General features: G+C 37.5%; 2 protein-coding genes and 1 pseudogene across 3 annotated transcripts in view; all 3 read right to left on the reverse strand.

Annotated features, from left to right (window-relative positions):
• Nucleotides 1-182, reverse strand: part of LOC145468063 (uncharacterized) — a 146,041-nt pseudogene extending 145,859 nt beyond the window's left edge. The window contains exon 1 of the transcript XR_014042148.1: nt 1-182. This exon is cut by the window's left edge and continues 1,017 nt beyond it. The product of XR_014042148.1 is annotated as an uncharacterized LOC145468063 (transcript).
• A 2,087-nt stretch (nt 183-2,269) lies between these two features.
• LOC145468062 (uncharacterized) lies at nt 2,270-7,207 on the reverse strand. The gene is made up of 4 exons (XM_081451727.1): nt 6,928-7,207; nt 4,229-4,330; nt 3,804-3,910; nt 2,270-2,627 (listed from the first exon to the last, which is right to left on the reverse strand). The coding sequence occupies exons 1-4, from the start codon at nt 7,205-7,207 to the stop codon at nt 2,433-2,435; spliced, it is 684 nt and encodes a 227-aa protein (XP_081307853.1). The 3' UTR covers nt 2,270-2,432.
• Nucleotides 7,208-9,438: 2,231 nt separating this feature from the next.
• LOC145468060 (voltage-gated potassium channel KCNC2-like) lies at nt 9,439-27,740 on the reverse strand. The gene is made up of 5 exons (XM_081451725.1): nt 26,872-27,740; nt 18,655-19,358; nt 13,974-14,290; nt 11,534-12,201; nt 9,439-10,412 (listed from the first exon to the last, which is right to left on the reverse strand). The coding sequence occupies exons 2-5, from the start codon at nt 19,168-19,170 to the stop codon at nt 9,439-9,441; spliced, it is 2,475 nt and encodes an 824-aa protein (XP_081307851.1). The 5' UTR covers nt 19,171-19,358; nt 26,872-27,740.

Genomic DNA, 27,740 nt, shown 5'->3' on the forward strand with positions numbered 1-27,740 from the left:
GTACTTTAGTTGCATTTGGTCGTTTTCCGTGGCCTTTTTCGCGAAGAACTCTTACTTTTCCCTCCAGGAACTGTCTGCACTTGACGAATTATCGGTCGTTTGCTATGGATATTTTGCTGTCATTTTGTTTGAGGTGTCTGTAGAGGGCAGCTAACATAACCCTTAGGCTGTCCGGCTCCTAGTCGGAGCCATCGCTTTTGTGAATTTCGGCAAAGAATCGCGAGAGACATTCATCCAGTTCTTTAGCTTCGTATTTGACAATGTCATCATTAAGACCCTTGCTTTCTTCCCATGACTTCCAAATATTCATCCACGTCTTAGTAGTTTTGACTGTATTTTTGTTTACTGCTTTTTCGGCGAGCTTTTCTATTTCCTCACAGGAAACTTCCGGAAACCTTGCCGCCATTTTTTAAAATTTGAAAACAAAAGCAAAAACGTAATTGTGTTCAGTGTTGTCATGGTAACCTTGTTATACCATCCATTTTTGCTGTTATACCACTATGACTCGGAAATAGTGATACTATCAACCAATCAAAACTCCGAAATTTCTCGGCTTATATTATAACGTATGTAAGACTTCACTTAAAACAGAAATTTACTAAAACTGTCATGTACAAGTTTTGCTCGCCGAAAGTATTTAAATGGCTTTCGACGCCAGAAAAGTTTTACAACGATAGCTTGTGCTGAATTTTATTGTCGTCAAATCGCTGAAAAATTCTGCCTAAAAATTACGGCTATGCATAACAAACCTCGAAGGGTTGATACAGACCAGTTTGTTGTTTTCTTGATTCTTCTCCGAGTATTTGTTCAACCAGCTGATTCAACTCCTGCTAGCTTAATTTAGCAAATCTCTTGCGTGGAGGCCCGGCAAAAAAAACTTGAGCTCGAGGTTTGGTAGCTCACAGAAATTATCATCCTCATTTCCGGAAGAATAATTAGATTTTATCATATTTTAGGAGGAAAAAATAAGAATTACGTTTTAAACGGGGATAAATTCGATGAGAAAAACTGCCGAGATAAGTGCAAACAAACAAACTGACGTCAGCGTGCAACCCACGCGCAAATGGATCGCGCGTATTAGCCAATCAGAGAACACGCTTTGCTAAGGCTATGTTATAAGAGAATGTTACTGAATGTCGTTGTCATTGACACCCTCTGAAACTTACAATCAACTAAGATAAAAAACTCTCATGGTCAAATTCTACATCGAGGAGTCAAATATTCTATAGAATCCAGACAAATACCGCCTATTTCAAGAGTAAGTTAGACAGGGAGCAGCGAGAAAGGCAGTGAGTTAAAAAAAAGCAACAATAACAACAACAACAACAACAAAATAACAAACTCCCGGCCCTTTTTCTACGAGCTCAACAACTCTACTTTTTCTACAAGTAAATAAGATTACAAGTTTACGAGTTTGTTAAATAATATTTAGAAATCTCGTTTCTCGTAATGTTCCCAACCATTCGAATGCTTATAACAGGCCATCAACGATGTAGACAGTTTCTCTCTTTTCGATAACTATAACTCTAGAACTAAAATTACAAACGAGGGGTGTATGGTACGCTCAAAAACTTTTGCGGTAACGTGAAACGATTGCGTCATGTGACGTCATGACTTTTTTGAACAAATTAAACCACGTCTTTGATTTTTTGATGTTTCCATGACGTCATACTACCATCAAGACGGACCTAAAAGAAACTAAGATTAAAGCAAGAGACAATAAAATGACTCAAGAATGGAATTGTCACTAAAGACAGTTTTGTTACATATCAGGATGCTTAAAATTAAATACTATGTTTATCAAAGTGTCCGTGCGTAATGACATGTAATACCAAATTGCTCCCAAATGAATTTTCCAGTAGAGTGCAAAGTTTGGTATGTGCTTACGTTTAAACTCCGTCCCCGTTCTAAATAGGGTTTATAAAGCGAAATTACAATGAGGTGTTTGTTTAATAATCTTTGTGCACTAGTTTGATCACAACACTATTGTAAATAAGATTACAAGTTTACGAGTTTGTTAAATAATATTTAGATAGATTACAAGACTAATATCTACTTCACCCGCAAATAGCAAAAAAATACTTATCTAAGGCAAGGCGAAGCGAAGAATAAATAACCGATCATCTGTACAATTTCGGAGTACACATATTTACGAAACTACGCGAAAGAATACACCTTCAAGTAATAATACATTATCACAATTGTTATTATTATTATTATTATTAATTATTATTAAACCATTGTTAATAATAATACATAATTTGTTCTAGTAATAACAGCAAATTAACCACCAGCGATATTGCTAGCTTAATACATAATGTACCAATGTACAATACATAAGATACCAAAATGTTCCAAGTGCAACAAAAAGGCCGAGCGACCGGCCAATGAACGAACCGAACGACAGCATTTTCGTTTTATCCCGAGAAATGTTACTTTGGTGGTACAAGCAGAACCGGAACTCTCGAATGATGAACCACGTGATCACTGACACTGCCTAATATGGTTCTTCGGAAAGCCCCAAGTCCGCGATTTCCTAATACTATGCACGTGACGTTTTCGTCTTTTGCAACTTTGCAAATGGCGTCTCCTGGTGTACCTAGCTCAATTCTAGTTTTGTAAGGCACCTGAAAATTAGAAGACGTAAGTATTATCTAAAAGATTAACTGAAAAGAACAGGAGTACGCATTTTACCCTACTTTGAGTCTTGTTGAATGTTTATAGTTGTCAATACGCTTATATTATAGCTACACTTGACTAGTTTACAGGCATGCCACTTAAACTGAAAGAAACAAATATTTCAAATGAACATAACAGGCTTAAAAATCCCAACTGGCAGGAGGCAGACCAGTTAGCTATTTACAAGCATAACCGAGGAGTTGAACTAGGGTCTACTGAGAAACAACTCCAGCTTAGCTTAAACCCTCGACCTCCGTATTCCGGCGCCCTAACCACTCGGGGACTTCGACTCCAACAATTTTCGTAGCTGTAACGTTAAAAAAAACACTAGAATCTCCAAGAACGTTTATTCCGGCTTCCTGCCGCAATATCAAATCGTACTCTACAAGTAAGCTTAGTTAACACAATAAAAACAAATAAAAGAATCAGGATATTTTAACACGAGAGTTACGCTTAGCGTGAGTTTACTATTCAAGTTGCTTCGTTGAGTATCCTCTTTATCCAATTGTATGTTGTTTGCCTAATCTTCGAGGTTCTGTTTGCGACGATTCTTGATTTTTTCGACATCTGAGGTGGTGTTCGTCACGGCGTGTTTGAACTCGTACATGGCTCATTTGTTATCTCGCGAGCATGAACTTTGTTTATTTGGCAGGCTCTCAAGCATCACTAATTCTTGGATCGACCCGTTCCGAAAACGATCGACATCTTTGTATGTAAGACGAATTTATAAGGCGTGGTTCTTTCCAAATCCTTCTTCACCAAACGCAGCATTCTGTTTACATACTACATTGTTCACGAAGAGCGAGCACACGATAAAGCAAGCTTTCGCATTCTCATGGCCAGTTTCCAACCTCTACGCTGGGAACGCCTGGGACCATAACCCCCCTTTTGGCGCCCAAGACAGAACGGCTTGCATTTTATGACTCCGGCTTTCCTACGGAAGCCCGAGAAATGAAACCGAAAACAGAAACCGTTTTTAAACAGGTCCTTTAATTCCCTTGTAATGACCACTTGTAATGGTATTGCATGCATCGAAGGTAAAACAAAGCACCTAAGTGGCGGTAGTTTATTTTGAAAGTGTTGAAATATATTTATTAGTTAACTCATGTCATGTACAAATGTACCTCAACTTTCTTGCATTTGTCCACGAATTTCTGAAGCATGCCTTTAGCTTGTTTATTGGCTGCTTTCATGATGTTCCTCATTTCATCCACACGCATTTCAGACGTATCTGATATGAAACAAGGTACATACAAGTTATATTGGAAATATAAATATCATTGTAACGCACGTTATTACTTTAGTATTTCATATTAGTGCTAAACTCAAAGAGTGCAAGAAAACGGCGCTTTGCAAATACCAATAATATCTAACACAAAATTATCTCACTGAGAATACTATGCCCCTTTGCCCCCAAGGGGTGAAAGTGTGTAAGTCAATAAGCCAATACTCGACAGGAAAAGTAAGGCCTTATTACGATTGTAACGCAGCTTGAGGATAAGCGTTGTGTGACTACCAAAGTACCTGCTAAAAGGGATTGAAATCTTACCTTCTGAATCATCGTCTGAGTACTGGGTGACATGATCAATCGTGTTGTACACATGCAGTAGGATAATCTCCTGCTTGTCTTGCCCATAGTTTTCAAGGTACCCTGTAAAAATATATCAACATGAAATGATGGCATTATGGGTGTATTCTTTCTATAGTGTGAACTTTTGTTTTCCTTTATTGGTCTTTGACTATAGAGGTCGTATAGGATTATTCTATTTTATTGCATTTCGAATGCGCAAGGAATTCTTACCAAATCCGTTCGAGGTCACACGGTTGTAGAAACAGTCATTAGAACTCTTTTAACGGATAGTTTATTATAGTAATTACAATTAAGCTATCAATTGGTCGAAAGAAACTTAACCATAAGCCAATCAAAGCTCACATTGATTACCAGAGTAAGCTAAAGGTAACCTCTGCCTCAGACCCGTAACCCATGCAGCAGTTTCGATAGCACGAAGTGACTAGGAGTATTTCTTCTCTCTCCCTCCTCTCCCCACTCTCACCCCCCTGTATGGGGTGTGGGATCATCACAAGGTTACCACCATCAGTAAATTCGGCGGTGCCCGTTTCCCACCGCATCTCCATATGGACTACCAAAGGGTACTTCTATGCGAATTATGCGAAAACAAAACTCGATAGGTTGCAAAAGAAGCTGGAACCGTAGCTGATTAGTGTTATAGAATGAATGGGATGAAAATAATTAATATTGTTTGTACCGGATTAGTTAAACAACTGCATGTTTGTTCCTGAGTGAAACAGTACATACTAAGAAATTCAAACTTTAGCTTGGCGGTTTGTTTTCCTATTTCAGACCACGCGATCAGTCTCTGGAGAATTGTTCTTTTATCAGTATCAAAATTATTCATTTAAATACACGCCGCTATTTGAAAATTTGAAAGCAAGACTTCTTAAGAGTATCATCACATGGTCTGATATGGGGCAACAAACCGCCAAGCGAAATAGGTCTATTCGGGAACAGCACAATCTCGTCCCAGGCTCTTTCAGGTGTGTAAATCCAAGATGGCGGTCGTCTGACAAGTACGTGACCTAAGGCGAGCTTTGAAGTATTTCTAATCTTAAAAAATGCGCTGCAATGCCACAAAAAACGGCATCTTGTCTGAAAGTGTCTGCTTTGCGACAAAGTAAAAGCAGAGGCGATCGTTATCTGACTTTGTCTTTCAAAGAAAGACGAATTGTTAGGGTTCTAGATTGTTTACATGATTTTATCACGCTGTGAAATCTATTTTTTAAACAGACTTTGAGAACTTTTCCATTGAAATATTACCGTATCTACGATAAAAATCTCTTTCTGAGAACTTGCCAGAAAAAATTGTCCGAGTTTGTAAACAATCTGAAATTTATGCTCTCCCTGCCAAATTCATTCTTATGTTTCAAGAGAGGGGAAAAAAAAAAAAAAAACAAAGCAAAAACCAGCTGTTTTCAGCTGCCATTCATCTGTGTACAGCCACATCATTAAGACTAGCACGGGAAACGTAAGTCTGACATTGTATTTTTTATTCCATGTAGGATAACAGAAACTAAAAGAAGCCGTAGATCTTTATAGATTTACGAGTAATAACTGCGTTAAGCGATTACATTTTCGCTCACTTGATTTTAATACTTTCCCGCTGTCAAGCTTCTTTGTCAAATTATAAAGTTAATATATGCTATCATTGGAGAGGTTGGCATGTCACGAATTTTTGAGTTGAGGTCATTCACTTTTAAGTTTGAGTTATGAATATTGAGTTGAGTTTTAAAAATGACTGCGCTCCTTAAATTTCGCTTGCTTTCCTAGTTAATAACTCTGAAGTACACCTAAATTAAATTTAACCACGTTTATTTAGAGACGTGTTGCCGCAGAGATAATATAATCTCACGGCAGAACAAAAGCTTTTAAATTTTGAGCTTTACTTCCAACAAATTGACTTTTTAAGGTATGAAATTTTTCACATGATTCAATTGAAAACAATCCCTAGATTGATAAAATTCTGTTCTTTCATTGGGACATTTATTTCTTGCCTGAGCTAAGCCGTGTTTTCAAAAGAGTAATCCAATTCAGCGAGGAATAATTTATAACATTTAAAGCGGAAGTTTTTACAAATTAACTTGCAGATTCTATATTTCCTTTGAAAATCTAGCAAGAGTGGATTTTAAATTCGTCCAATGAAGCTAGCTAATATAAGGAATCAGAGATGGATTATTGAAAAGAAGTAAGCATAGTGTTAACTATAAATCTGTTATCGACTTCATGACAAGCACAGAAAATTTTCAAATTTAGTGAAAAGGGTCAAAATGCTTCCTGGTGGCTGCGAAACCCAGAATTTGGACATTTATGTTGTCTGCGCCGCTGTCCATCGTTTTTTGACCTCTTTTTCAATCATGCACATAAAAAATAGAACAGCCTCTTGTCTGAAGAAACAATGGCGCCATTCGAAACTACCACCTGGCAAAAAAACTAAAAGACCGCAAAATTTGAACAGCTTAGTTCTGATTATTTCTTTTACAGCAAATCGCTATAATTATGTATATTTTTTGCATTCTTGCCCCCGAGAAATTGTCTTTGGTTTTTAAGTGTTGTTTTTACTTTTAATTTCGAGTGAAATCGTTAAACGGACTCTAGTTTTGACGGAAAGACATGCACGATGCTCACGGTGTTAAACGCTACAGCGAAGTATTCAGCTGCCGTCATATACTTACAGTCAAAAGCTCTCATACAATGTTCCTTGTCGTCAATTGGTACCAATATACGTTTGGTATGAGCCATAGTGTCAGTAGTGAAGTTTAAAAGCGCTAGCTCTACTTCAATTGACAGACCACTATATGTTGTGTATATCGCCAAAGCCGGAAAAATCGTAAAATATTCATGACCGCCGTACAAATCAATAAAACATGACAAAATTGTATTCAAAGTAAACGGCAATATATGACTGGATATGAAAATTTCAACTGTGTTTTCACTATCGCTAATGAACCCCATCACAAAAAATAATAGTCCTCATTTTGTAAGTAAATATTTTTAATGGCGTGATATCGGGGAATTTTGTTCAATTCGCCTGAAGTTACACTAGACTTCAAGACCATTCTCTAGCCAGCTGGACATTCTGTTTAGAAAAGGAATGATATGTCAACGGAAACAAAGCCAAGGGAAACAAAAACTCATTTGCATCAGAATAAAGCGTTGGGAAGACCAGTTGCATTAAATGATTTGATTAGTTCTCAGTTCTCGCTACACCAATGTTTGGTTTTGTTTTGTGATGCCTTTTCGAGAGTGCAGCCGGAGACAGCCGAAATTCAGGCCGTAGGAGCCTGGAAACAACATATGACAGACTAACACTTTTTTTTAAAAGCGTGAATGTAGGCGCCCCCGTGTATACTACGCCACAGAAATTTGAAAACGGCGTTTTTACTCTGAAAACGTATTACTGAAATGTTTTCCGTCCACACTACGTTGAAGGAATTTGAAAACGCAACAATCACCGGTCATTTTGGATTTTTATTTGAGGAAAACTCGCAGGTAAATTATATGATTGTCATGATTTCATAGTTTTCGAAATGCTACGCTTTCAAAATGCTTTCCGTCCACACGAAAACACAAAGACGGCGTTTTCAAATCCTCAAGTTTGAAAAGCGTTTTCGAAAAGCTCCGTTTTCGTGACGGATTAGTGTAGGCGGTAGGCCTAACCGTAGAAATAAAGCTGCGTTTTCAAATTTCTCCGGAGTAGTGTGGATGGGACCAAAGAGTAAAATAATGCTGTACATAATTTAACGACGGCGAGCACATACACAAGATTGTGAGATTTCCTTCAAACTAAGCATGATCGGGAAATCGAATATCCTACTAGAAGATATTTTATTTGAATGATTTAATTAGGAACTTGGTCTCTATGCTTATTATGTCCGCAATCTTTCTTTAATTTGTTTCTTTATCTTAATACTTCCTTGTCAATTTCTGTCAAAGATCAAAGTCTATAAACTATTGAACGGTTCCAATAATTGTAATGCAAAACTGAATTGCTTTTTCAGAAATTATAGTTCTCCTTTCTGTTTACTGGGGCCGATAAAATCTCGTGAGTTGGTCTATAGATACTACGGCCATTCATATTGCGCCTACAAAAAGTAAATAAAAAATAAAACAGAACACGATCGGCCCGGTTTTGCTACTTTTGGGATGTTATAGCATAATTAGAGAACTGATGTTTTGAAAATTTTAAATACTCCTTTTTCAATAGAATCAGCTCGCTATTTTGGAAATGTTTGGTATCTGTAGCGTAACTTAGCTGGATTAATTTCTCCAACCAGATATTAGAGACTGTATACGAGTCAGCAGTGGTGGCACCAATCCTTGTTGGGTAATTTTCTATCGAAAGGGTGGTTTATAGCTTCGGGAACAGTCTTTTCTCCATTTATACTCAATTCAATCTCATAAGAGAAAAATGTGATATCCGTCCCCGCAAAATCCGGACCGATGACGGAACTCTACCGAGATCCTTGTATTGTCTCTTGATTGGTTGAACATGTAACTCGCGCATGAAATCTGTAACCAGGCAACCAATGAGAGGAACTATCGGGATCTCATGAAAGTTACGTCACTAGCACGAACGAACACTTTATAAACCAGGACTTGAGCACCACTGGTTCTTAGCTCGTACGTCAGGGCACCGGTGACCTTGTTTGGAAGTCGTGGGTTGAAATCCCAGCAAGTTCACAAGGTCATCTACTTTTCTACTGAGATTAAATTCCATGGGGAATTCACGCCTTAATTTTTAACAATTGACTGCTGTCGGGTTGATTAACCGAGTTTATTTATACAGGTCTCTCAACATACTTCCCAGTTCTATAACCATGGTTGTCATATTCAACGCGAGGATGATTTAATCCCGGCCATTTTTCAGCAGTGGTAGTTATTAAAGTAGAAAAATTCTCACTCTTACTTTTTCGTAAAGGTCCGCATACCCACCAACATGAACATCGCCAGTAACCTAATCTTATGTTAAAAAGTATATGTGTTTTAAGCACGTGTTCTTCGACATAGCTAGAAAGTCTCAAAAACGTTGCACTTAATTTAGAGGCTTTACATTCTCTGTAATATTGCTGTGCTTGCAAGCAAACTGACAGCTAGCTAGCTACTCTAGCTAGCAACTTCGTCTTTCTCTGGAGGCAAGAACGACGCAGAATTAACTTGGTTATTATTCCTTTTCCATTTCGTCGTTAAATCTTTGTTTCCAAGAAATCGTCACTCCCACTTCTGTCACCAGGCGATAAGATAGCAACCGTGCAAGCTGCGTTTCGTCTTCGCTTCGGCAGCTCCACGGGATCATAGCACGGATGTGTCGTGGTCCTGTTTCGTTGGTTATTAATGTCTTCATCTGAATGCTTACAACACGGTCCATTGCCAGAAGCTGGCTTTTTATGAGAGAAAGGAGATCCATTTTGCTTGGAATAGTTTGGTTTCCTGTCTGTTCTGGGGGAAAGTTTATCCTTCGGAGCGTCAATGTACTGCCCGTTATTTACATTCCCGTTTTCGGTTGAAGGTCCGTTTGGAAGGCAGCTGCTTGGCAGTTTTTCACCACCTTGAGGAACCGTGCATAGCAGTGAGTCAGAAAGAGATTTTCGTTTTTTAAGAGGATATTCCAAGGGAGATAACTGACTGGTATCTAACTCCGCAGACGATTTACTACTAGAGTCCAAGGAAGGTCTCTTGAAGTATGTTGAGTTAACAGCCCCATTCACCATAACTCCTCCACTTCCTCCTCCTCCTGGGTTACTTTGCTTTGGTTTAGTACAATTGTTTCCTTCTAGAAACCACTTTGTACGAATATTACCTTTTCCAGGACTTCCGTAGGGAACGAAAGGATCCGTTTCATTTTGCAGTGCCATTCCACCTTGGTCATCGCCACTTTGCACAGGCGAATGTGCAGGTACGGCCCCTACGGGTTGCATACCTTGAATAGGTGTTTGATTTCGTGAGGCTGGAATTGCCTCAGGCACTTGGTCGTTGCTGTTTAACTCCGCAGTGCTCTGTTCTGCACCTGAAAACTGCTGTGAATGCTGCTGCAAATCTTCTTCCTCCTTTCCTGTCTCATCAGGGAGGACTCTACGTGGTGTTAGTGTCCCAGATGTTCGACGTGGCCTTCTTCTTGGATTTGCTTGAAAATTTGCACCTTTGTTACCCTCGGCTAGACCTGGGCAGGGAAAAGGAAGGTGTAAATTTCATTTTTTCTCAGCAAGAGTTGATTGAGTCTTGTATAAGATTGCAGGCTCGAAATCTTTCACAAGGAGCATAATTGGCCATTTTTTTTTCTGGCAACTCTAAGAAAAGGGGGTAGCTTCTGCATTACACTGACCGAGATGCTATTCATAAATTGTACAGGATACCGTTAATGTTACATGAACCTCGGTGCCAAAAACCAAGATCCTGAACGCAGCCAATGCTATAATTAATGCGAAAACCTATGCCTTTTTGTATCAACAGTGGTGCTGCCGAACCGTATTAGTACGACGGACAGCCCTGTGTTATGGAAGAAAAAAAAGATTAATTGGGCATTGACGTCTTTGTTAGACCATTGCAAATTACCTGTTGATGGTGGAAGTCTGCTACCACATGATTTAGAGGGGCACTTGTAAACATAATTAATGAAATGAGTTGAAGAGTGTTGCAAAGTTTTGCACGCGCGATGTACATTTTGATATTTCCTAACTGTTCTTTTTGCTATCAATCCTCTGCTGAAAAGTCAAGTGCAAGCTGAAATGAACTATTCAACCGATTGTAATCGGAAAATAACTGGAGAATAAAAGTTTAGACAATACATTCAAAAGATAATGAAAGGTAATTAGTTAAAGGAAAACGATTTAAGGCCATTGGGAATAATTCTTTTTTGTTTCTGGTTGGCACGCCTAGACAATGCATAAGTGGCACGAGTTCAATTTTGCTCGGGAGACATATACAAGGTGAGTTTGATGTAGATTCTCGTACCTTGCTCCGAGTTATTTTCTCAGCTTTTACTTGGTTTTAAATTTAAATCGGTCACAGGGAAAATAAAAGTCCAAAACTATAATTCTTGAGATTTTTGGTTGCCAATACTGCCGACTTAAAAAATTGTTTGAATGCACTTCAGTTACCATATTCCTTCACTGCATTTTCATTTTCTAATGCTTATCAGGGCAACTGCTTTTTCACCCCAGTGTGGTTTCACAATAATAATTTTACAGGAAAAACGAACAGAATTATGAAAGTTGCATTCAGATGACGACATCGTGCAAGTGAGCTATCGATTTAATATTCAGCTTCTTGACATTTTCCTACCTCTTGGGCATAACTGAGGACTTGGCTTAAGTAGGGGAGATGAGACACTCCTCTCCTCATCCTCTCCCGTGAGGAGATCAACATCCGAGTCATGAACAGTTCTGACTGTGGCTCTACGAAGCTCCAATAATGGACTGTGAGGCATCGACGATCGGAGTGATGTACGCTCAGTGACAAAGCTCATTTCTGCATCAAGGTGGTTTGGCACAGCGGTAGACTTTTTCTTTCTACGGGAACTCAGTTCCTGATGTTTTGTCAACAAGCCCGGGACACCCCCAAGCACCAGTCGATGTTGTTTGACTGGCAGCTTGAGCCTGGCTTGCGCATGTGCATAATATAAGCTGAAGTTACTGCCGATGACCGATATGGGCAGAGCGACGATCAGCACGCCACAAACTGCACAAGCTCCTCCGATTATTTTTCCCGGCCACGTTTGCGGGGTGAGATCACCGTATCCCACCGTCGTCATGGTGATAAGGCACCACCAGAAGGATTGTGGGACTGAGTTGAATACCGACTGGTTATCGATCATAATTTCAATGTAGTAGACAATGCTTGAGAACATCACCACTGGTATCAACAGGATAAGAAGAAGGAGAACAAGCTCATGTGAACTGGCCTTCAGCGTGTGAATCATAATCTGCAGTCCGTAAGACAACTTCACGAACCTGGAATGAAAGAATCCATTTACTTCACCATAATCAGTAACTTTATCACAAACATGCAAGTCAAATCAGATATATGGTACATTACCAACAGTACATGACAAAAGGTAGTTCTACATAGAGGATAAAGATTCATCATGATCAGAAAAGCCACAAGCTTTATTTTTTCACAGAATACCGTCGCGAACTTTCGCGCTAATAGATCAGCACACGAAATGACAGAAAGATTGGACATTGAAGAGTTCTCAGTCAGAGAAATTGACCCTGACCTGTGTCAATGTGCATACGCCTTTCGTGAAAGTTGTTTTACTTCAAGTATAACCATGAAATATTGGTGGGAGCAAGACTTTCAGAGTCTTTCGAAGTGCGAAAGTTCGTTTTACGGCCCGCTAAACTTCAAATGTTTGACACCCAATTAGAGCATGTTTCGGCGTCACGTGTTCACGCTTAGATGTAAGCGACGATAGTGCTAGGTCTCTAGTCTCTAAAGATAATGGTGGAGGAGACGATTTTTAACGACACGTTTAACGTTGTGTTTACTGTTGCGATTAAGTCAATGACCAGGGTGTTTCACAAATAAGTTCCAACAAAATTCGTGCATCAGTGCTATAACGTTCTGAATTGTTTTCAAAACTTACTATATGATATTTGGTTCTTTTATGTCTTTAACTGAATAATCGACTAAAGTTTACTTGTAAGTTAAATAATGGTAAATTGAATACGGTTCACTGCGATCTCAATTCCTAGGTATTCTGTTTGAGTGAGGTCTTAGATTCGACCAACCTCGTACCCAGAATCTTACACATATCTTTCTGACAAACACGTGGCTCAGTAGGGTCGTTAATGTTTTCCTTCCGCTCATTTCCATCGTTTTTTAAACCAGTCAAAATCGAGCCTGTAACGGAACTCGCGAGAGTAGCTCGGTTTGTCAAGTTTGCACAGTAAGAAACAAAAACTCGTGGAACGACATGAAAAAATGACGTAGTTCTATGGAGATTCGAGAGGTATCTCTGATTGGACAGAGAGGTAATTATGGGGTATTTCTCTGTCCAATCTCAGGTAAAATTCTGGCCTCCTGGGCGGGGTTGGTCAAAGCCCAGTGAGGCTAAACCAAGGATTAGCGAGATTTTTTTGATTTCAGTTTTGTAATTTTCGGTGAGTTTTTTTGTTTATATTGTTTGTCCTTTAGTTTTGAGCTTAAGTAATCTCAAACAACACAAAACATAATAAGCGAAAATCAGTTTTAGACCAGAAAAATTGAAACTCCAGTTAAGTTTTAATCCGGGGTTAGTGTTAACCGGCATCCGAACAACTTGGCCCTGTAGAGCGAGAGCTGAATTGACCGATTTTCCTTTTAATCGAATCTATATAACAAAATTCTCGATCGTGATTGGTTCTTCGCGCACCTATTTGTCACGTAATCGGCGGTGATCACGTGGGTGTTCAATTACAGGTATCCAATTTCGACTTCTTGTAATTCGCACGTCAGTTACAAGAACTTAAATGACGTCCTTCTTAATGTTTTCTCTAGTTTTTACAGCTTATTAAAAAAAAACTACTGACTTTTGCGCTCAAATGAAGTTCTCAAAAGACTTTTTCAATCTCGAAAGTTGCTATTGATACGATTAATTAGTAATGGACCTTGTATCGTGTAATTCAGGGAGTAATCTTGCGTGCTCGTAATTTTAGATCACTCACGCACTTCCATTACTCGCGCGATAACTCCCTGATTGTACTTCACTTGCTTCAATTACTGTTAGTTATTAACAAAATACCTGAATAATCGCAGCACTCGAATAACCAAGAACATCTTCACTTTGTCGTCATCTGACACTTGTGATACATAGAACGGTAAAATAGATATCAAATCGATCCAGTTCATGGGCCTCTTGAAGAAGAGCAGTTTTGTGGGGCAGAAGACCACCCTCATTAGAAACTCCAGAGTAAAAAAGCTGCTGCAGACAAGTTCTAGAAGGCTTAACCAGTAAGGGCTGCCCATGATAGTTCCTTCTGTGCGAATTCCCGGTAATGTAGAGACACAAAATGCTGCAATTGACAAGCTGATAAAGAAACACGAGAGATATGACACGACCTGTGAATGAAAAGTGAAAAAATGTACATGAAAGATCAAATTATGCAACACGACAGCAGCTTGATCGTTACTACGATGTAAATTTACATTTATGTAGGCATGGCCTTGCAGACTGGCATACCGGTTTTCAATTGAGCCAGTGTTGTAAAATCAAAAACCAAGCCAATTACTTACTTACTTACTTAGACTATTCAGCCAATCTGAAACCGTGGTAAACGCAAAACTAAAACCAAAACCAAAGTTATTGCCTTAATACTTTCAACACTTTTTGACATTTTCGACCCTTTTTTTGAAAACCACTCTATGTTGGAAAACTAAAAGCGCGATTGCTACTTATCAGTGAAATCATTTCCTAACTGACTTGAATATGTGATTCATATCTAAGACAGGAATCCATGTATATGTTTATCGTTTCACATTTTATCAGTTAATTGTAGGTCCACATATCAGCCTCACTGGCTGCCAATCTTTGTAATCTACATTACTAATTAAAATTACGATGACGATGATGAGGATGATGAGAACTATTTGCTATCGAAATCCCTGCAGTTTTCATACGAAGTAACTTTGCGATACATTTGCCCCATTAAATGTTCTCAAGAAGCATTTAAAATGTAAATGAAACTGAAAGTCTTTTCTAGATTTTAGCAACTGGCTATTCATGTTAAGTCCCCGTCGTTGTCCCCCTTCGTGTGATGGAAGTGTACGTTAAGGTCGCGCACTGGCGCGACTGTAGCTCCTGAATGAATTCATTAGCAAAATTTCTTGAAAGAGTGTCATGTTTTTTGTATAATTTTTCCTTTTTCTGCGAAATTTCGTTAATAATATATGACAATTCCATGCTTAAAAATAAGTTACAGACAGTATACTACTACAATACATTACCGGCAAAATAACTCACTTACAGTACGAACTTACAATAAACTACTTACAAAACAATAATTACAATAAAACTTACTTACAATACGTTAATTACAATTAACCACTTACAGGACATCACATACAATAAACCAATTAGTGTATAAATGCATTACTTAGAGTAATCTAATGGTTTATCGTATAAAGCTTTGATTCCTCGAATTTTGAACATCGATTCCTCTAAAAGCGTATCAGGGATACTGGGCGATTACATAGAACTGACATCAAGAATGTTGTGTTACTGGAAGATCATCGTTGATACTTCGATTGTAGCATCAACTGATAAAGACCGGTTATAATGACCCATCAGAATCTCAGTCCTCCAAAGTACTGGAAAATTTTTTGAGCCACCTTAAATTGTAGTTCTGGTACTAAACATTAAGCGAAACAGGTATTGAACTAAATACACGATGCAATTCATACACGAAATGCCATATGTTAGTGTTCGGATTCAGAGTAAGCGAATTTCTGCTGTGTGGTTTGTTTAATTGACGCGCTGTTCCAAACAATCGAAGCATATTTCTGATTGGTCAAGTGCAACTTATTTCGTGTCTGGTTTTGGTTACTCTTTGTGACCCGTACATAAGGTGCCAAGCAGCGAGAACAATAATGATAAGAGCTATGTAGTTATTTGAATTTTGATAATATTGACAAAGATTTTCAGTATAAAGTGTTAGTGATAATTATTGAGATGTTTTTGCAATATCCTCTTCACCAGACGTTACTAAGCACTTAATAATTGGCCCCAAGGGAAACAGTGAGTTTTGTTTTCCCTCGACCCTCAATGTTCCCCTCGGTTTCGTCTGGGGGAAGCAAAACTCACTGTTTCCCGCGGGGCCAGTCATTAAGTGTTTTGTTATATCCCCAACTTAAACATAGGACAAAATTGCGAAGAAAAAATTCCTTGACATCAGCTGGCACACAAATTTGCCGCGGTTTCAACTCGGTGCTCGAACTGATCACGCGGCGAATCGAAAGTACGTTCGCGTTGTTGTTTTCCCAGGGAGTTAGTGAGTTTTGTTCGCCCTAGGGAATTAGTGAGTTTTGTTCGCCATAGGGAATTAGTGAATTTTGAACCATGACACGTGACATGTTCTCTTCCAATCACAAAACGTATTAGAGTTGGAAGGTATAACAAAATGTTTTACACCAACCGTCATACGATAAGTTGTTTACCCGCACCTTATGACGTAAATGCAATGAATAATGTTACTTAGCGAGTGTAACAGGGCGGAGAGCTCTCGACTCCAATATTGCGTTCCCTCACACCTCGGTCTAGGTTTGTCTTTCGCAGCGTTAAAAGTTAAAATAACAAAAACAATAAAAATAAAATCTCCTAGCGAATATAATATTTACTTGCGAAAAAGTTGAAACCTTTAACGAGAAGTGCACTGCTTTTGACAAATCTATAAAACATCTGCCAACATTCGATGTTTCACCATATCGATTTAGCGAATTATTGTTTCACTTAGTGCTGTGACTGGAAATACTATTCCAATGAAATATTACAGCCATTCGTACTCTAAAAAAGTGGGAGCTATGAACTGAGCTAAATTGTTAGGTCATTTTAATTTGGTGTATTTTGGTCTTTTAATGATATTGCATTCATCCAAAGCCGATTGAAAAGCGCAGTTAATGTACTGAGCATCTCGGACAAACGCTGTCGGCGTCACCTCCCGTCCTGGCAATGATGCTAAGGAGAATAGTCTGTTATCGATTGTTTTGAACTCTTCTGTGGCTAATTGCAACTATTCCTCGCACGGAATCGAAGTAAAATCAAAAAGGGACTCAAAAACAATTTTCGCCGAACAGAAATATACCACAAAAGAAAACACACAAGCTGAACAGTGTTAAAAAAGAAAGATAAAAGCAAAAATTGAAAAATCCCATAATAGAAAACCATTCAGTTTAGTCACACTCGAATCCATTTTCTGGCAATTGTTAAAAACACAATCTCGCGAAGATATATCCTTAACAACATAAAATTAAAAAAGAATTCAATTTTCTTCTTTTGGGGTCTTTTCGCGGAAGGAAAATTTACTTTTTCCTAACGCTGTTGTAAGTTTTCGTGTTAAAAAGAAAAAAAAAAAGAAAAAACCAGCAACACGATCAAACGAAAACAATAATTTTCTGAACAGAAAGCACTAAATTTTTGCCAACTTAATAGCCTGGACAAAGGATCGCTTAGCGTTGTGGTTTCAATGAAAATAAACCAACACAATGCAATTAATAGCCTCAATTACTTTTGGTGACGTCGAAGGACACCTGTCTAACCAAGTGCTCTGATTGGTCAATGAAAATGATGCTTCCAAAACATGAATTCATTAGCGATTGTTAATTAGCGGCGACATCCGCCATAGCGCTATGCTTCGTTCGCTTCGCTTTTTGAGCATAGACCCGATTGTCGAAAGATTAATAGCAGATCTAGAGAACGTAGCTCCTTGTTTAATGCTCATTATTTAAAAGTGATTAATGAATTTTTCAGTAGAGTTTATTTTTTAAGTATTTTCGTGTGTATTCATAAAAGCGAAGGAAAAAAGTCCTTATTAATGTTTATATCTCCGCTCCGTGACTTGACTTGGTACTGTTTACACTTATAATCCAGCGCATTCGTTGTTTTATTCTCAAAATTAAACAGAAAAAATTATTTTCAACGTAGGTATCGTGTTCTTGAAAGCGCATCGCACAAAGCAAGCTGATTCCTTGCCAGTTAATATTCAAAATAAATTTCCAAAGGTGCAGGGAATAATATTTATCCATTTCTACCACCTAAATGCATTTTGGCTCGTTCGAGTGTCAGTTATGGCCTTTTCTTTGCTCTAAGGCAAAGCATGTGAATATCTAAACACTAAAGTGATTTATGCTGCTTGTGAATCGGTCATTTTTCTTTTGAAGTATCCTTGTTTGAAATTGACTGCTCAAAATACGGCGTGACGTCCACACTATGCAAAACACAGCCATCAACACGCGTAAACTCAAAATTGAATTAAGAAACAGACGATGGTCATGTAGGAAATTTAATGCTGCTTTCCCTATTTTCATCTAGTCTGCCTTCCCTGAACTGAAAAAGGCTCAATGTTGGGACTGGAACAGGTGAATTCAGTTGATGGGGTGGAAATGAAACAATCTGAGACAAATCTGAGATCTGAAATTGATCTTTGTGGGCTAAATTGTGTGGTGCATGTATCCGGCTCTAGATCAGAATCCGTGGACATAGCCTACGGCAAGCCGGTTTAGCGAAGGAGATACTACTTTTTTTTTTTTTATTACCATTTGACTGCGATACAGAAAAACAGGTTTTAATTTAAATTGAATTTGCAATCAGTAACACGTCTCCATTTCTGAGGAGTCTTGGTGATTTTCTTTGTCATAGGGAAACCACTAAACAAATGTTATTTTGCCGCAAAAAGACAACTGCACTGTTTTAACAGATAATAGTTTCCTACCTTCGCTAGCTTCGACGAATGAGGTTCGTCCATAATATTCCAAATTTTTGGTTGTATCCGTTTCCAGAAATTATCTTTCTTTTCATCGATTCCAGATATGTCAGACGAAGAGCGTTCAAGGTCATTTTGTTTGAGGTCCTCAAACCCGGGACCTACAAAAGCTTTCAGATTTTCCTCCGCTTCGCGATGTTTGGTGTAAATAGCCCAACAACACGGCTCCATTTGTTTCTCGTCAATTCCCCAAAAACATAGCTCTTCTTCGAACATCGGCCCGCACATATCTGTTGGATAATGTAGTTTTCCAGTGCGGTAATAGTTTAAAATTTGCGTAAATGCTCCTGGATGGCGATCGTAGAAATACTCCCGTTTGCCTTCGGTCGAATGGTTCTCTGCGATCCAATAAAGTCTTGTGTCCGGAATATTCTTGAGTGTGGACATATGCGTTTCATGGCGAAATCCCCCAACATTTATCCAGATACGCGATTTGTCAAACTGCGACGTTGCTTCAAAATCCATATTGAAAGCACTCTTCTCTTTAACAGTTAGCGGTTTCGCGCGATCTAGATGGAGTACCACAACAAGGGCCGCAGATTTCTAGTCTGTAAATAGACCTGATTTTTTTCCGCGTTGATGTATCCCGGCGACGTTGTCTTCAGTCCTTGACTGCGATCAGTTGATATCTAGTGCGTTTTCGCGCGCACACCCTGTGGGACATAAGATTAAAAACATCACTTTCATGGCGGTTTTATTTGCACTGGACACTGAGAGCAGGTGATATTAAGCTAAGCTCTAGAAAAGATGCTCACGTTGATAATTTCATTAGCAACGAGAGATTTGAAAAGGAAGCTTTAAATTTATCGAACTGCTTCCAAAATCCTTTCGTTACTACGTAACTAGGGCGAAACACCACCTCCGATTTTTTGGACCTATAGTTTCGATTGTGCGTTTTTTTTTTTTACAGAAAAATCGACAATTCAAATGGATCCGCGACCGCGCAAATATTGGATTGGAGAAATGGTTTTTAGACAATAGATTGTTTACAAATTGCTACTAAAGAATCAAAACCAGTCGAAAACCCGACTGCTCGTATTATCAGGTCCTATAAAGCTCCACGTAAAAGCAAACGTTTGACATTACCCAACCAAAACACACCAAGCGATGGAATAATGAGTGACACAATGACAAAATGTAATCTATTCAGATATGCTTTAGATACCTTTTAGGCCTCTTTCCCTTAAACTTGCCGAAACATCCTTTTCCTGTTGTAGATATAGTTCAGTTTTTGGGAAAAAGCGGTGGGAGTAGCGCGTCCGCCCTCTACAGAAGTAAACTAAGGGCTTAAAAATGTCTTGCTTTGAGACATCTGCGAACCAAAAGTTTAAATATCCGAAAATCTCTTCGGCTTAGAGCTGCATAAACATTAATGTGTTTCCAACTGTGCTAATTGAGTGGCACGCTTGGAAGCAAATGTTACGGCCATTGAGTTTATCCACTAAAACCTCGTAATGGCCTACCGTATTTTACCGAATATTTTAAAGTGGCTATTAGCCTGCATGCACTATGTAAAATAGTTTTTTTTATACACTAACTAGTTTTCTTCGATTATGTACCAAAAAACGCAGAGGGAAATTAATTAGATATATTCATTCCTTTATAAAACTGCACACACTGACGTAAATTGTGTTGGGAAGGAACTCAAAACAACAAAGAACTGGATGAATAAGGTTAACAGGAATATGAAAAGACTTTACCATGAATTGGAAATTCACCATTAATTAAGGAACAGCTAAAGGTAAATGTGTAGTTTCGACAGTGGAAACAGCGTCATTAAAAACGAAGGCGAGACTTTTCAATTACACAGCGCATGGACTTTACTAAAGATGAAGAGAAACCTAGACTTAAACACAACCACATCAGAGAAACAAAATCCAGTAATTTGATAATTTAAAGTTTATGGATTAAAATAAACCATTAGCTGAAGCTAGGAAGGAAATATAAGCTGATAGAAAGAAAAAAAAGATGAACTTGAACTTTCGGGACCAAAGTTTAAAAAAAATTGTCAATCATGATACAGAAAACACTTTTCCTGCTCGTTGTAAGTAGGAGGAAATTAAAAACTATCTTAAAAAGCTAGCGAGCACGTTCTCTGAATAAAAATGGCTCTGTTTATCTCATGCCTGGAGAGAAATGACCATCTAATTGATTTTAAAAACGAGATCATGTATTCAACGAATTTTTTAAACGTTTTAGGGCGATCAGACAGATATCTCGAGATACCGATCCAATATTTTTGTGTATCTGTTTTATGGAAATTATTAATCGGTCTTAAGCGGATGGTTTAAACAAAATAATAAAAAAAAATATCAAGGATTATTCACCAGGTTTCAGTATTTATCTCACATGTACATTACCTTCGAATCTAGTATCTGTACGAGTCCCGGAAAAATATACTCACTTTCATTCAGTGATATCTCTTCAACGACCTCCACGCACAACCAGAATTCAAAAGGGTTCTGTTGTTACTTTGTACTTTATCTAAGCTATTCAATATGCTTGTATTTGCTATTCACTGTTTTGATAAAAAAGCTTCAACGTGCCAGATAAATCAATGTTACGTGCCCTCATTATTCAAAGTTCAAATGTTCTCGAGGGGAAGTTGGTGACGTGAAATGTTTGGATGGTGTTTTCTTTTAGAGATTTCTAGACCTTTTCGTTTATCTTTCCACGAACATTTTCTATTGGCGGTCTAAAGCCTTTAAACCCTTTGCTGTAACATTGTTTAGTTTTTAGGCTTCCTGGAAGGGTTAAATTGATCATAATAATATCAATCACCTATTATTTTGCCAATGCTGGGAAATAATTTGATTGGTCAGTTCACTGCTCTGATGAAATCATGCTTCGTTGTGCACGTATAACATTACAGCAAACGGGAAACGTTTTATGCGTCTAATGCCATGTCAAACCTTAATTTGCCATTGGAGAATTCACCTTGGCGAAGAAACCACGGAGTTTAGCAAAGAAAAATAATACACTTACTTAATCTACTCAAGACGATAGCCATAAATTGAGAGGAAAAAGGGATTTGGCCGATTTCTTTCGCAATCACACTAAACGAAACAGTACACTTTTTCACTATGGGGAAACAATATTGTGGTCAAAGTTATGATTCGTTTCCTATTTGTTTTAGTACTTTATCTCCTTGCAGAAGGCCCTTCGTAAATTGTTATGATTTTCGTATTTCACTGCTAAAACGTTGTGTCAATGAAAAAACAACTCGCTGACACGAAACTTGCTAACTCGCTCATTAATCCCCCCATAAATGCTAGAAGTCGAATTTAGGGATGTTGTAATTATACTTTCATAATTTTCCTTGTAATTTTCCCTGTACGTAAGAAAACAGCGAACGACACTAAAGAATATCAACTGATAGAGGCAGTACTAATTAATTAAATTTTGAATTAATTTTAAGAGTTTGTCGTACAAAGGCGCCGGCTAGTTAGCATGGTTTAGAGACATACATATTTAAATACATTACCTTTCTACGTTTGAGTGTTTTTTTTCTTCGACGTAAAAGCAATCAAATGTGGACTAACTTAAATTTATAAAAAGCGGTGCTTGGGACTAAAGTGTAATCTTGTTTGGTAGACAGAGCTCAATTATTAAAAGAAACTTGACAATTTTTGTGTCAGACAGGTTATGTATCTGCCTAATGCCCGCATTTTACACATTTGTAGCCACCAGAAGGAATATAACGCAGACCTTTGTTATAAATATGTGACGATTCATAGCAACAAAAGACAAGATACATGTATGTTTCGACAAACCCCTCTCCTGCCGGTTCCAAGAAACCTTTTAACAGCCTTAAAAAGTTTCGGATGTGTTTCTATCCATCTTAAGTTGTTCATGACAAGTTGAATTTGAATGTGGTCTTTTATAAGACTAGATATAGTGGAATAAAAATAAGCAATAACTTATGTGGATGCTAACCAGTACAACAAATGTAGAAAAAACACCAATAAATGAAGAGAATTAATATAGCAAATAATTATATATCTAAAGCGTTTAACTTACAATTTACACTGTTGAACCTTAACAAATAAAACAATGGTGCTTGAAAAATCGTAAACGTACGTTAGTTCAGCTCGCCTTTTAAAACGTAAATTTTGTTTTATGCAACTTAATTATAATTTCTGAAATCACCTTTTACTATTGTATGGTGAGGTTTAAAAACACAAGGGATTCAGTTCTCAACTTTTATACACTTTTATTTTGAAATAACTTTAAACTTTTATCTGACTTTCATATTCTCCTGTTACATTTCCGCGTTGTCTTCTTCTATAAATTTATTTAACCAGATAATTACAAATCATCTTTCTCCTGGCTTCGATTGTATTCCACTTGCTGTAATCAACAGCCACTTTGTTCAAAAAAAAAAAAGGAAAAAAAAAAAAAAAAACAGTACATGTTTTTGGCACCGAAATGATTTTTAAAGGTAATCCACTTAGGGAAAGACGCTTGCCGCTCTATTCCTAAATGAAAACTGCAGTGGATGTTGGCAAAAGACCTATTAAGTGGCTTTTTGAGGGATAGCGGTTAAGCTGTTTTCACGTTTGAAAAGTGTAGATAATCCTTTTAAAAGGTTCAGAAATCTATTTTTAGCATCTATTGCAATTGACATAAGGTTAAGAGCTGTTTACCCAAGGAGGTTTACACGAAATCTTGAAAATAAACCCTTCGAAACCCTTCAGGCATGTAACACAGTCTATTATGTAGACAGGAGTGTTTTACTGAAAATTAAAACACTTGTTGAATCCATGAGTAAGTACATAAGGGACCCGAGTGGTGTATTTTCCGTATTTCACTATTGCGAGTGACATATCGACAAATGACGTCACGATTCCCACCGTTGCAAACTTTGTTGAATGAACTTAGTTTGTTGTACGAAATAATGGCGACTGCTTGTAATTTTTTTTTTGTTGAGTGACGACGAAGTGATTGTGTTTTCTCAACAGATGAAGACGCGAAAACCGAAAACAGCGAAAAACGACGTAAACGTTTTCAGGAAACTCCTTGAAACTTGACAAGAAAACAAAAATTCTTGGCCGTTTTCATGCGACCTAGTCATATTCCAAAATTAAAAATTACCTTTTTTTCGGAGGTTTTAGTTTTTTTATTAGATATAAGACCCTTTAGGACCTTGACGTTTTACAACGTTTTAGTTCGACACGGTTCTTCAGTTTGTAATAGAGCACGTTTGAATTTCCAAGCTTTTGCGTTGCGTGACATTAAATGGTGGCCCGAGAAGGCTTTCACGTAGGTCAAAAGATGAGTTATCGCTTTATTTTTTGCTAACTGAACATTACTTTTACTAGAAGAAGTATTAATTTCAGCGTGTCGGAGCTCTGGAGAAATGACTTCATTTCAATAGCAAAACTCAATGACAGATGTTCCTGTTACTTTACAGCCGCCACATTTGTGCCCCTCCATACTTGTGTCTTCATACAAAGCTCTATAAATTTGGCCGGAACACTTTTCCGAAGAACGCGCGAAAGAAAATCAGCAGAGACCTAAGTCTTGGCGATGTTTTTTATATATGAATCATCTATCATATCCAAGATTCTTGACTTTATTCATTGAATGGTTACGAGATTTAGTTTTGATCACGTGACCGTTGAAAACCAACAATATCGGAGATATTATGCCCCTGGAACGGCAGGCAACCATCAAATACGTCATGCTTTGTCTGTGAATTTGAAAGACGGATAGGATGTGATGTATTTTTATTCTCCATATAACAAAAGAACATAACACGTTAGTACGTAGACACGATTTTATGTTCGTGCGGCAAGATTTAGCGGCTTAGCTGTAAAATCATGAAATTTCACTATATTGATTTTCCAGACAACGGCAGTGTTTGATTTGCAAATGACAACAAAAAGACCTATTTTCACTCGTTTGCTAAAAATTACATCTAAACATGTAGTTAAGGGACTAGTTTGTATAATTTTCTTATTGGTACGTTGCATAAACAGAAATTCAGGATAAAAAAGCTCAGGTAAATCACTTTTAAGTAGGTTTTCAATTAAAAGCGAAAACCTACTTATCGGCGTTAAAGACCCGCGTTCAGAACTCCAAACGTGACCGCAGAGCTCGGTCACGTGACCTCTGGCTGTTTGCCGTTTCAGGTTTCTGCTAAAAACCGTGGTGCTAAATGTCACTATTATTGTTCTTCCCATTCGAACATAAAAATCATATCTTCTCGCTACCGTGTAATATCCTCTTTATCTTCTCCAAAGATTTCTACTTATTGATGATGTTTGCGGCGTATTATAGTGAGAGATTTACTGATGCTACAATTTCTCTTTAGCGTACAGTGAGACAAATTCCACCTAAAGACTTACAAATGTACGGCAACGTTTGCCCTGTTATAGATCATAAACTGCGTCATAAACTTGTCGAAGTAGCTTTGGATTATAGATTCATGTCTACTTTGATAATGTTGAGACGAAATTACTCAGCAAAAGTACGAGCGCATTATAAAAGGACGCTAATTGTTTAAAACGATAAAAGCAGCAAAAGAAAACTGTTACTTTGAATTCTTAATTTTGTTTTTTCAAAACCAAACTAAAACGGAGTGTAGACGACAGACGGGCAAGACTCATTTAACGAAACCTCGTACCGAGAATCACAGCGGTATAAACCGCAAATTACTTACGTAAAATGCTGCAAGTATATTTCAGAAACAAAATAATACCTTTATTCCAAGGGGTCAGCTTTAAGAAACCAAATGTACCATCCCTCATTTCGGTCAAAATAGAAAAATAGAACGCAGAAAATAACGTCGAGAAAATAGAAAATAACAAAAACCGATAAACAAAGGCGAGGTTTAAGAAGCCGGGGGATTTTCTCATTTGGTGCCTTATTGACTTGACCATTAGACTGACAACGGCAATCTACGCTTCGGCAACATATTAGTCCTGTGTGACATTGGTATAATATGTATATTATCATATAAGATGTCTCGACAAAACACCAACAGTGGTTCGATCAAATTCGCCTTGTATGTCAGAAGAGGTACATACACAAAAGTGCTCGATTGAAAAGTTGTATTTATTATCTACCATTGGTTAATAGACATTGTTTTATTTTTCGCTTTTTTCGCATTTGAGACATCATAATATTTTAGAGTAAGAAAGAAATGAGACCACTTTCAGTAATGTTGCTTTGTGAAATATTCATTCATTTTTGTCTGGCGGAAAATTATGTAAAATAGCCATGATAATTAATAGCTATGCAACACTTGTAAATTTATATATTACTCCTGGTTATAATTACGGCTCATGCGATACAAACTAAATATACTTCACAGTAATTTTCCTTCGGGCTTTAGCGTTTCTGTAAGCAAAAAACATTTTTTTTGTGCCAACTAAAGGATCACAATTTTAACAAGCTAGGTTCTTTCGAAATACTGAAAGCCATCTGATATTTTGGTATAAATTTTGGATCCATCTGCCAACTCATTAAAATTTGGAAGGTATAATTAACACTGGAAATAAAATAGATTTAAACTGTTAACGTTTAGTTCCAGAAGCCATTTACGATTTCTCAATTTTCTTTCTATACTTTCTCATTTTAGTAATAAGTCTTAATACAAAGACGGAGCTGAAATTTAACACCACCCTTATACGCCAGAAGTTCCCTAATGGCTTTACTTCAAACTGTTTAAGCTATTTTACATTACTAATAATAATAATCTTATTCCCTGATGTTTTGTATACTAGCGTTTTTATAAATATATGAAAAAAATTTCAATCTTGCGTGTGTGATCTTTAGTAAACGACTACTCAATAATATGGTGAACTGAAAATTTTGACCAAAATTGTGCACCGTTGTTTTCATGATACTCGAGCTGTTAGTTTTTGCACTAGTAACGCAAACAATATTTGAAAACTCCTAATATTAAACGACTTGAGTTTCGCAATTTGCTGAGGAGATGAAGAAAGCTTTCTTTTTCTCTAAATTATGAACTCTTGGCCTTCTACGAGGTTCGATTGTTTTCATCTAAATAAATACATACATATTTTTCAAATAGAACGAAATTATGCTTTTCATAATTCGTCCAGCATGTTTTCATAAATATTTCAATCGAAGAACGAAAATTGGTCTGGAAGCGATTACAGTCAAATCACGAAAAAGAAGAATTAGCGACTTACTCACCATTTGGCCGCTTTTCAGGCTTTCTTAGTATCCCTCTATTTTCCAGAATATTGCTAAATAATAACAATCAGCTTGCGGTATAACATTTACGGTAAACGTTGGTAACTCTTGCAATGGGAATTATCAGCTTGCGATTCTTTCAGCATTGCAGTCTTTCTCATAGTGACATGGGGGCTGGCTAAACTGACGGGAACTTGTCAAGGTGATTTGAATTTGAATAGCAGCCCTCTACTCTGCTAATTGATCGTCAATATTCTGACAGTTAATTCCTGGTGCGAACTTTAATATGTCCCTGGAGTCCGTATTGTATTCTCAACACAATGTGCAATAGCAATGACAGAAACAAACCGCATTGTGAGACGACATTAAGTGTTCATTTTGGAAAAAGGACTATGATGTAGAAAATTAACAGAATCGAAGGTTGCTTTATAATTTATGCATTTATCGTGAAAGGGACAGAATACAGTTGCAGTTTATGGTAAAGGGACAAAATTCAGTTGCAGTTTATGGTAATATTATGCAAAAGATTAGATGAAGATTCTTTGAAACTGCAAGGTTTCGGAAGATGTATTGTTCACGCGACATTTCTTTAATGAAGCGGGTTTGATTGCCCTTCGGATGGGCTGATAAGAGATGGACAAATTTTAGTGAAAGCAATACTGACATTCCAAAGCCGTGTTAATTACCCCCAGGATGTGTTTAAACACAGGACTCAGCAAGAGACAGATGTCGATAAATTTTTTAATTACTTTCTGCTGCCAAGGAACATTTAAAGTAATTTTATTGTGTTTATTTTCACTGATGCTCTAGCGCCAAACGTTGCGAATATCATCATTTCGTCTTTTTAACACGGAACGAATTTAGTGAGG

The sequence above is a fragment of the Orbicella franksi genome, chromosome 14 (assembly GCF_964199315.1).
Source record: "Orbicella franksi chromosome 14, jaOrbFran1.1, whole genome shotgun sequence".
Taxonomy (NCBI): Eukaryota; Metazoa; Cnidaria; class Anthozoa; order Scleractinia; family Merulinidae; genus Orbicella; species Orbicella franksi.

What these genes read in the sequence shown, in the direction of transcription:
- LOC145468062 (XM_081451727.1), bottom strand. Translation starts at nt 7,207, where the DNA reads ATGGGGTTCATTAGCGATAGTGAAAACACAGTTGAAATTTTCATATCC. An exon ending in TTGTATGAGAGCTTTTGACT is followed by an intron (nt 4,331 to 6,927) that starts GTAAGTATATGA and finishes ATATTTTTACAG; the next exon opens with GGTACCTTGAAAACTATGGG. An exon ending in CTCAGACGATGATTCAGAAG is followed by an intron (nt 3,911 to 4,228) that starts GTAAGATTTCAA and finishes GTTTCATATCAG; the next exon opens with ATACGTCTGAAATGCGTGTG.
- LOC145468060 (XM_081451725.1), bottom strand. Translation starts at nt 19,170, where the DNA reads ATGGATTTTGAAGCAACGTCGCAGTTTGACAAATCGCGTATCTGGATA. An exon ending in ATTCGTCGAAGCTAGCGAAG is followed by an intron (nt 14,291 to 18,654) that starts GTAGGAAACTAT and finishes TTTCATTCACAG; the next exon opens with GTCGTGTCATATCTCTCGTG. An exon ending in TCCTCAGTTATGCCCAAGAG is followed by an intron (nt 10,413 to 11,533) that starts GTAGGAAAATGT and finishes TTCCCTGCCCAG; the next exon opens with GTCTAGCCGAGGGTAACAAA.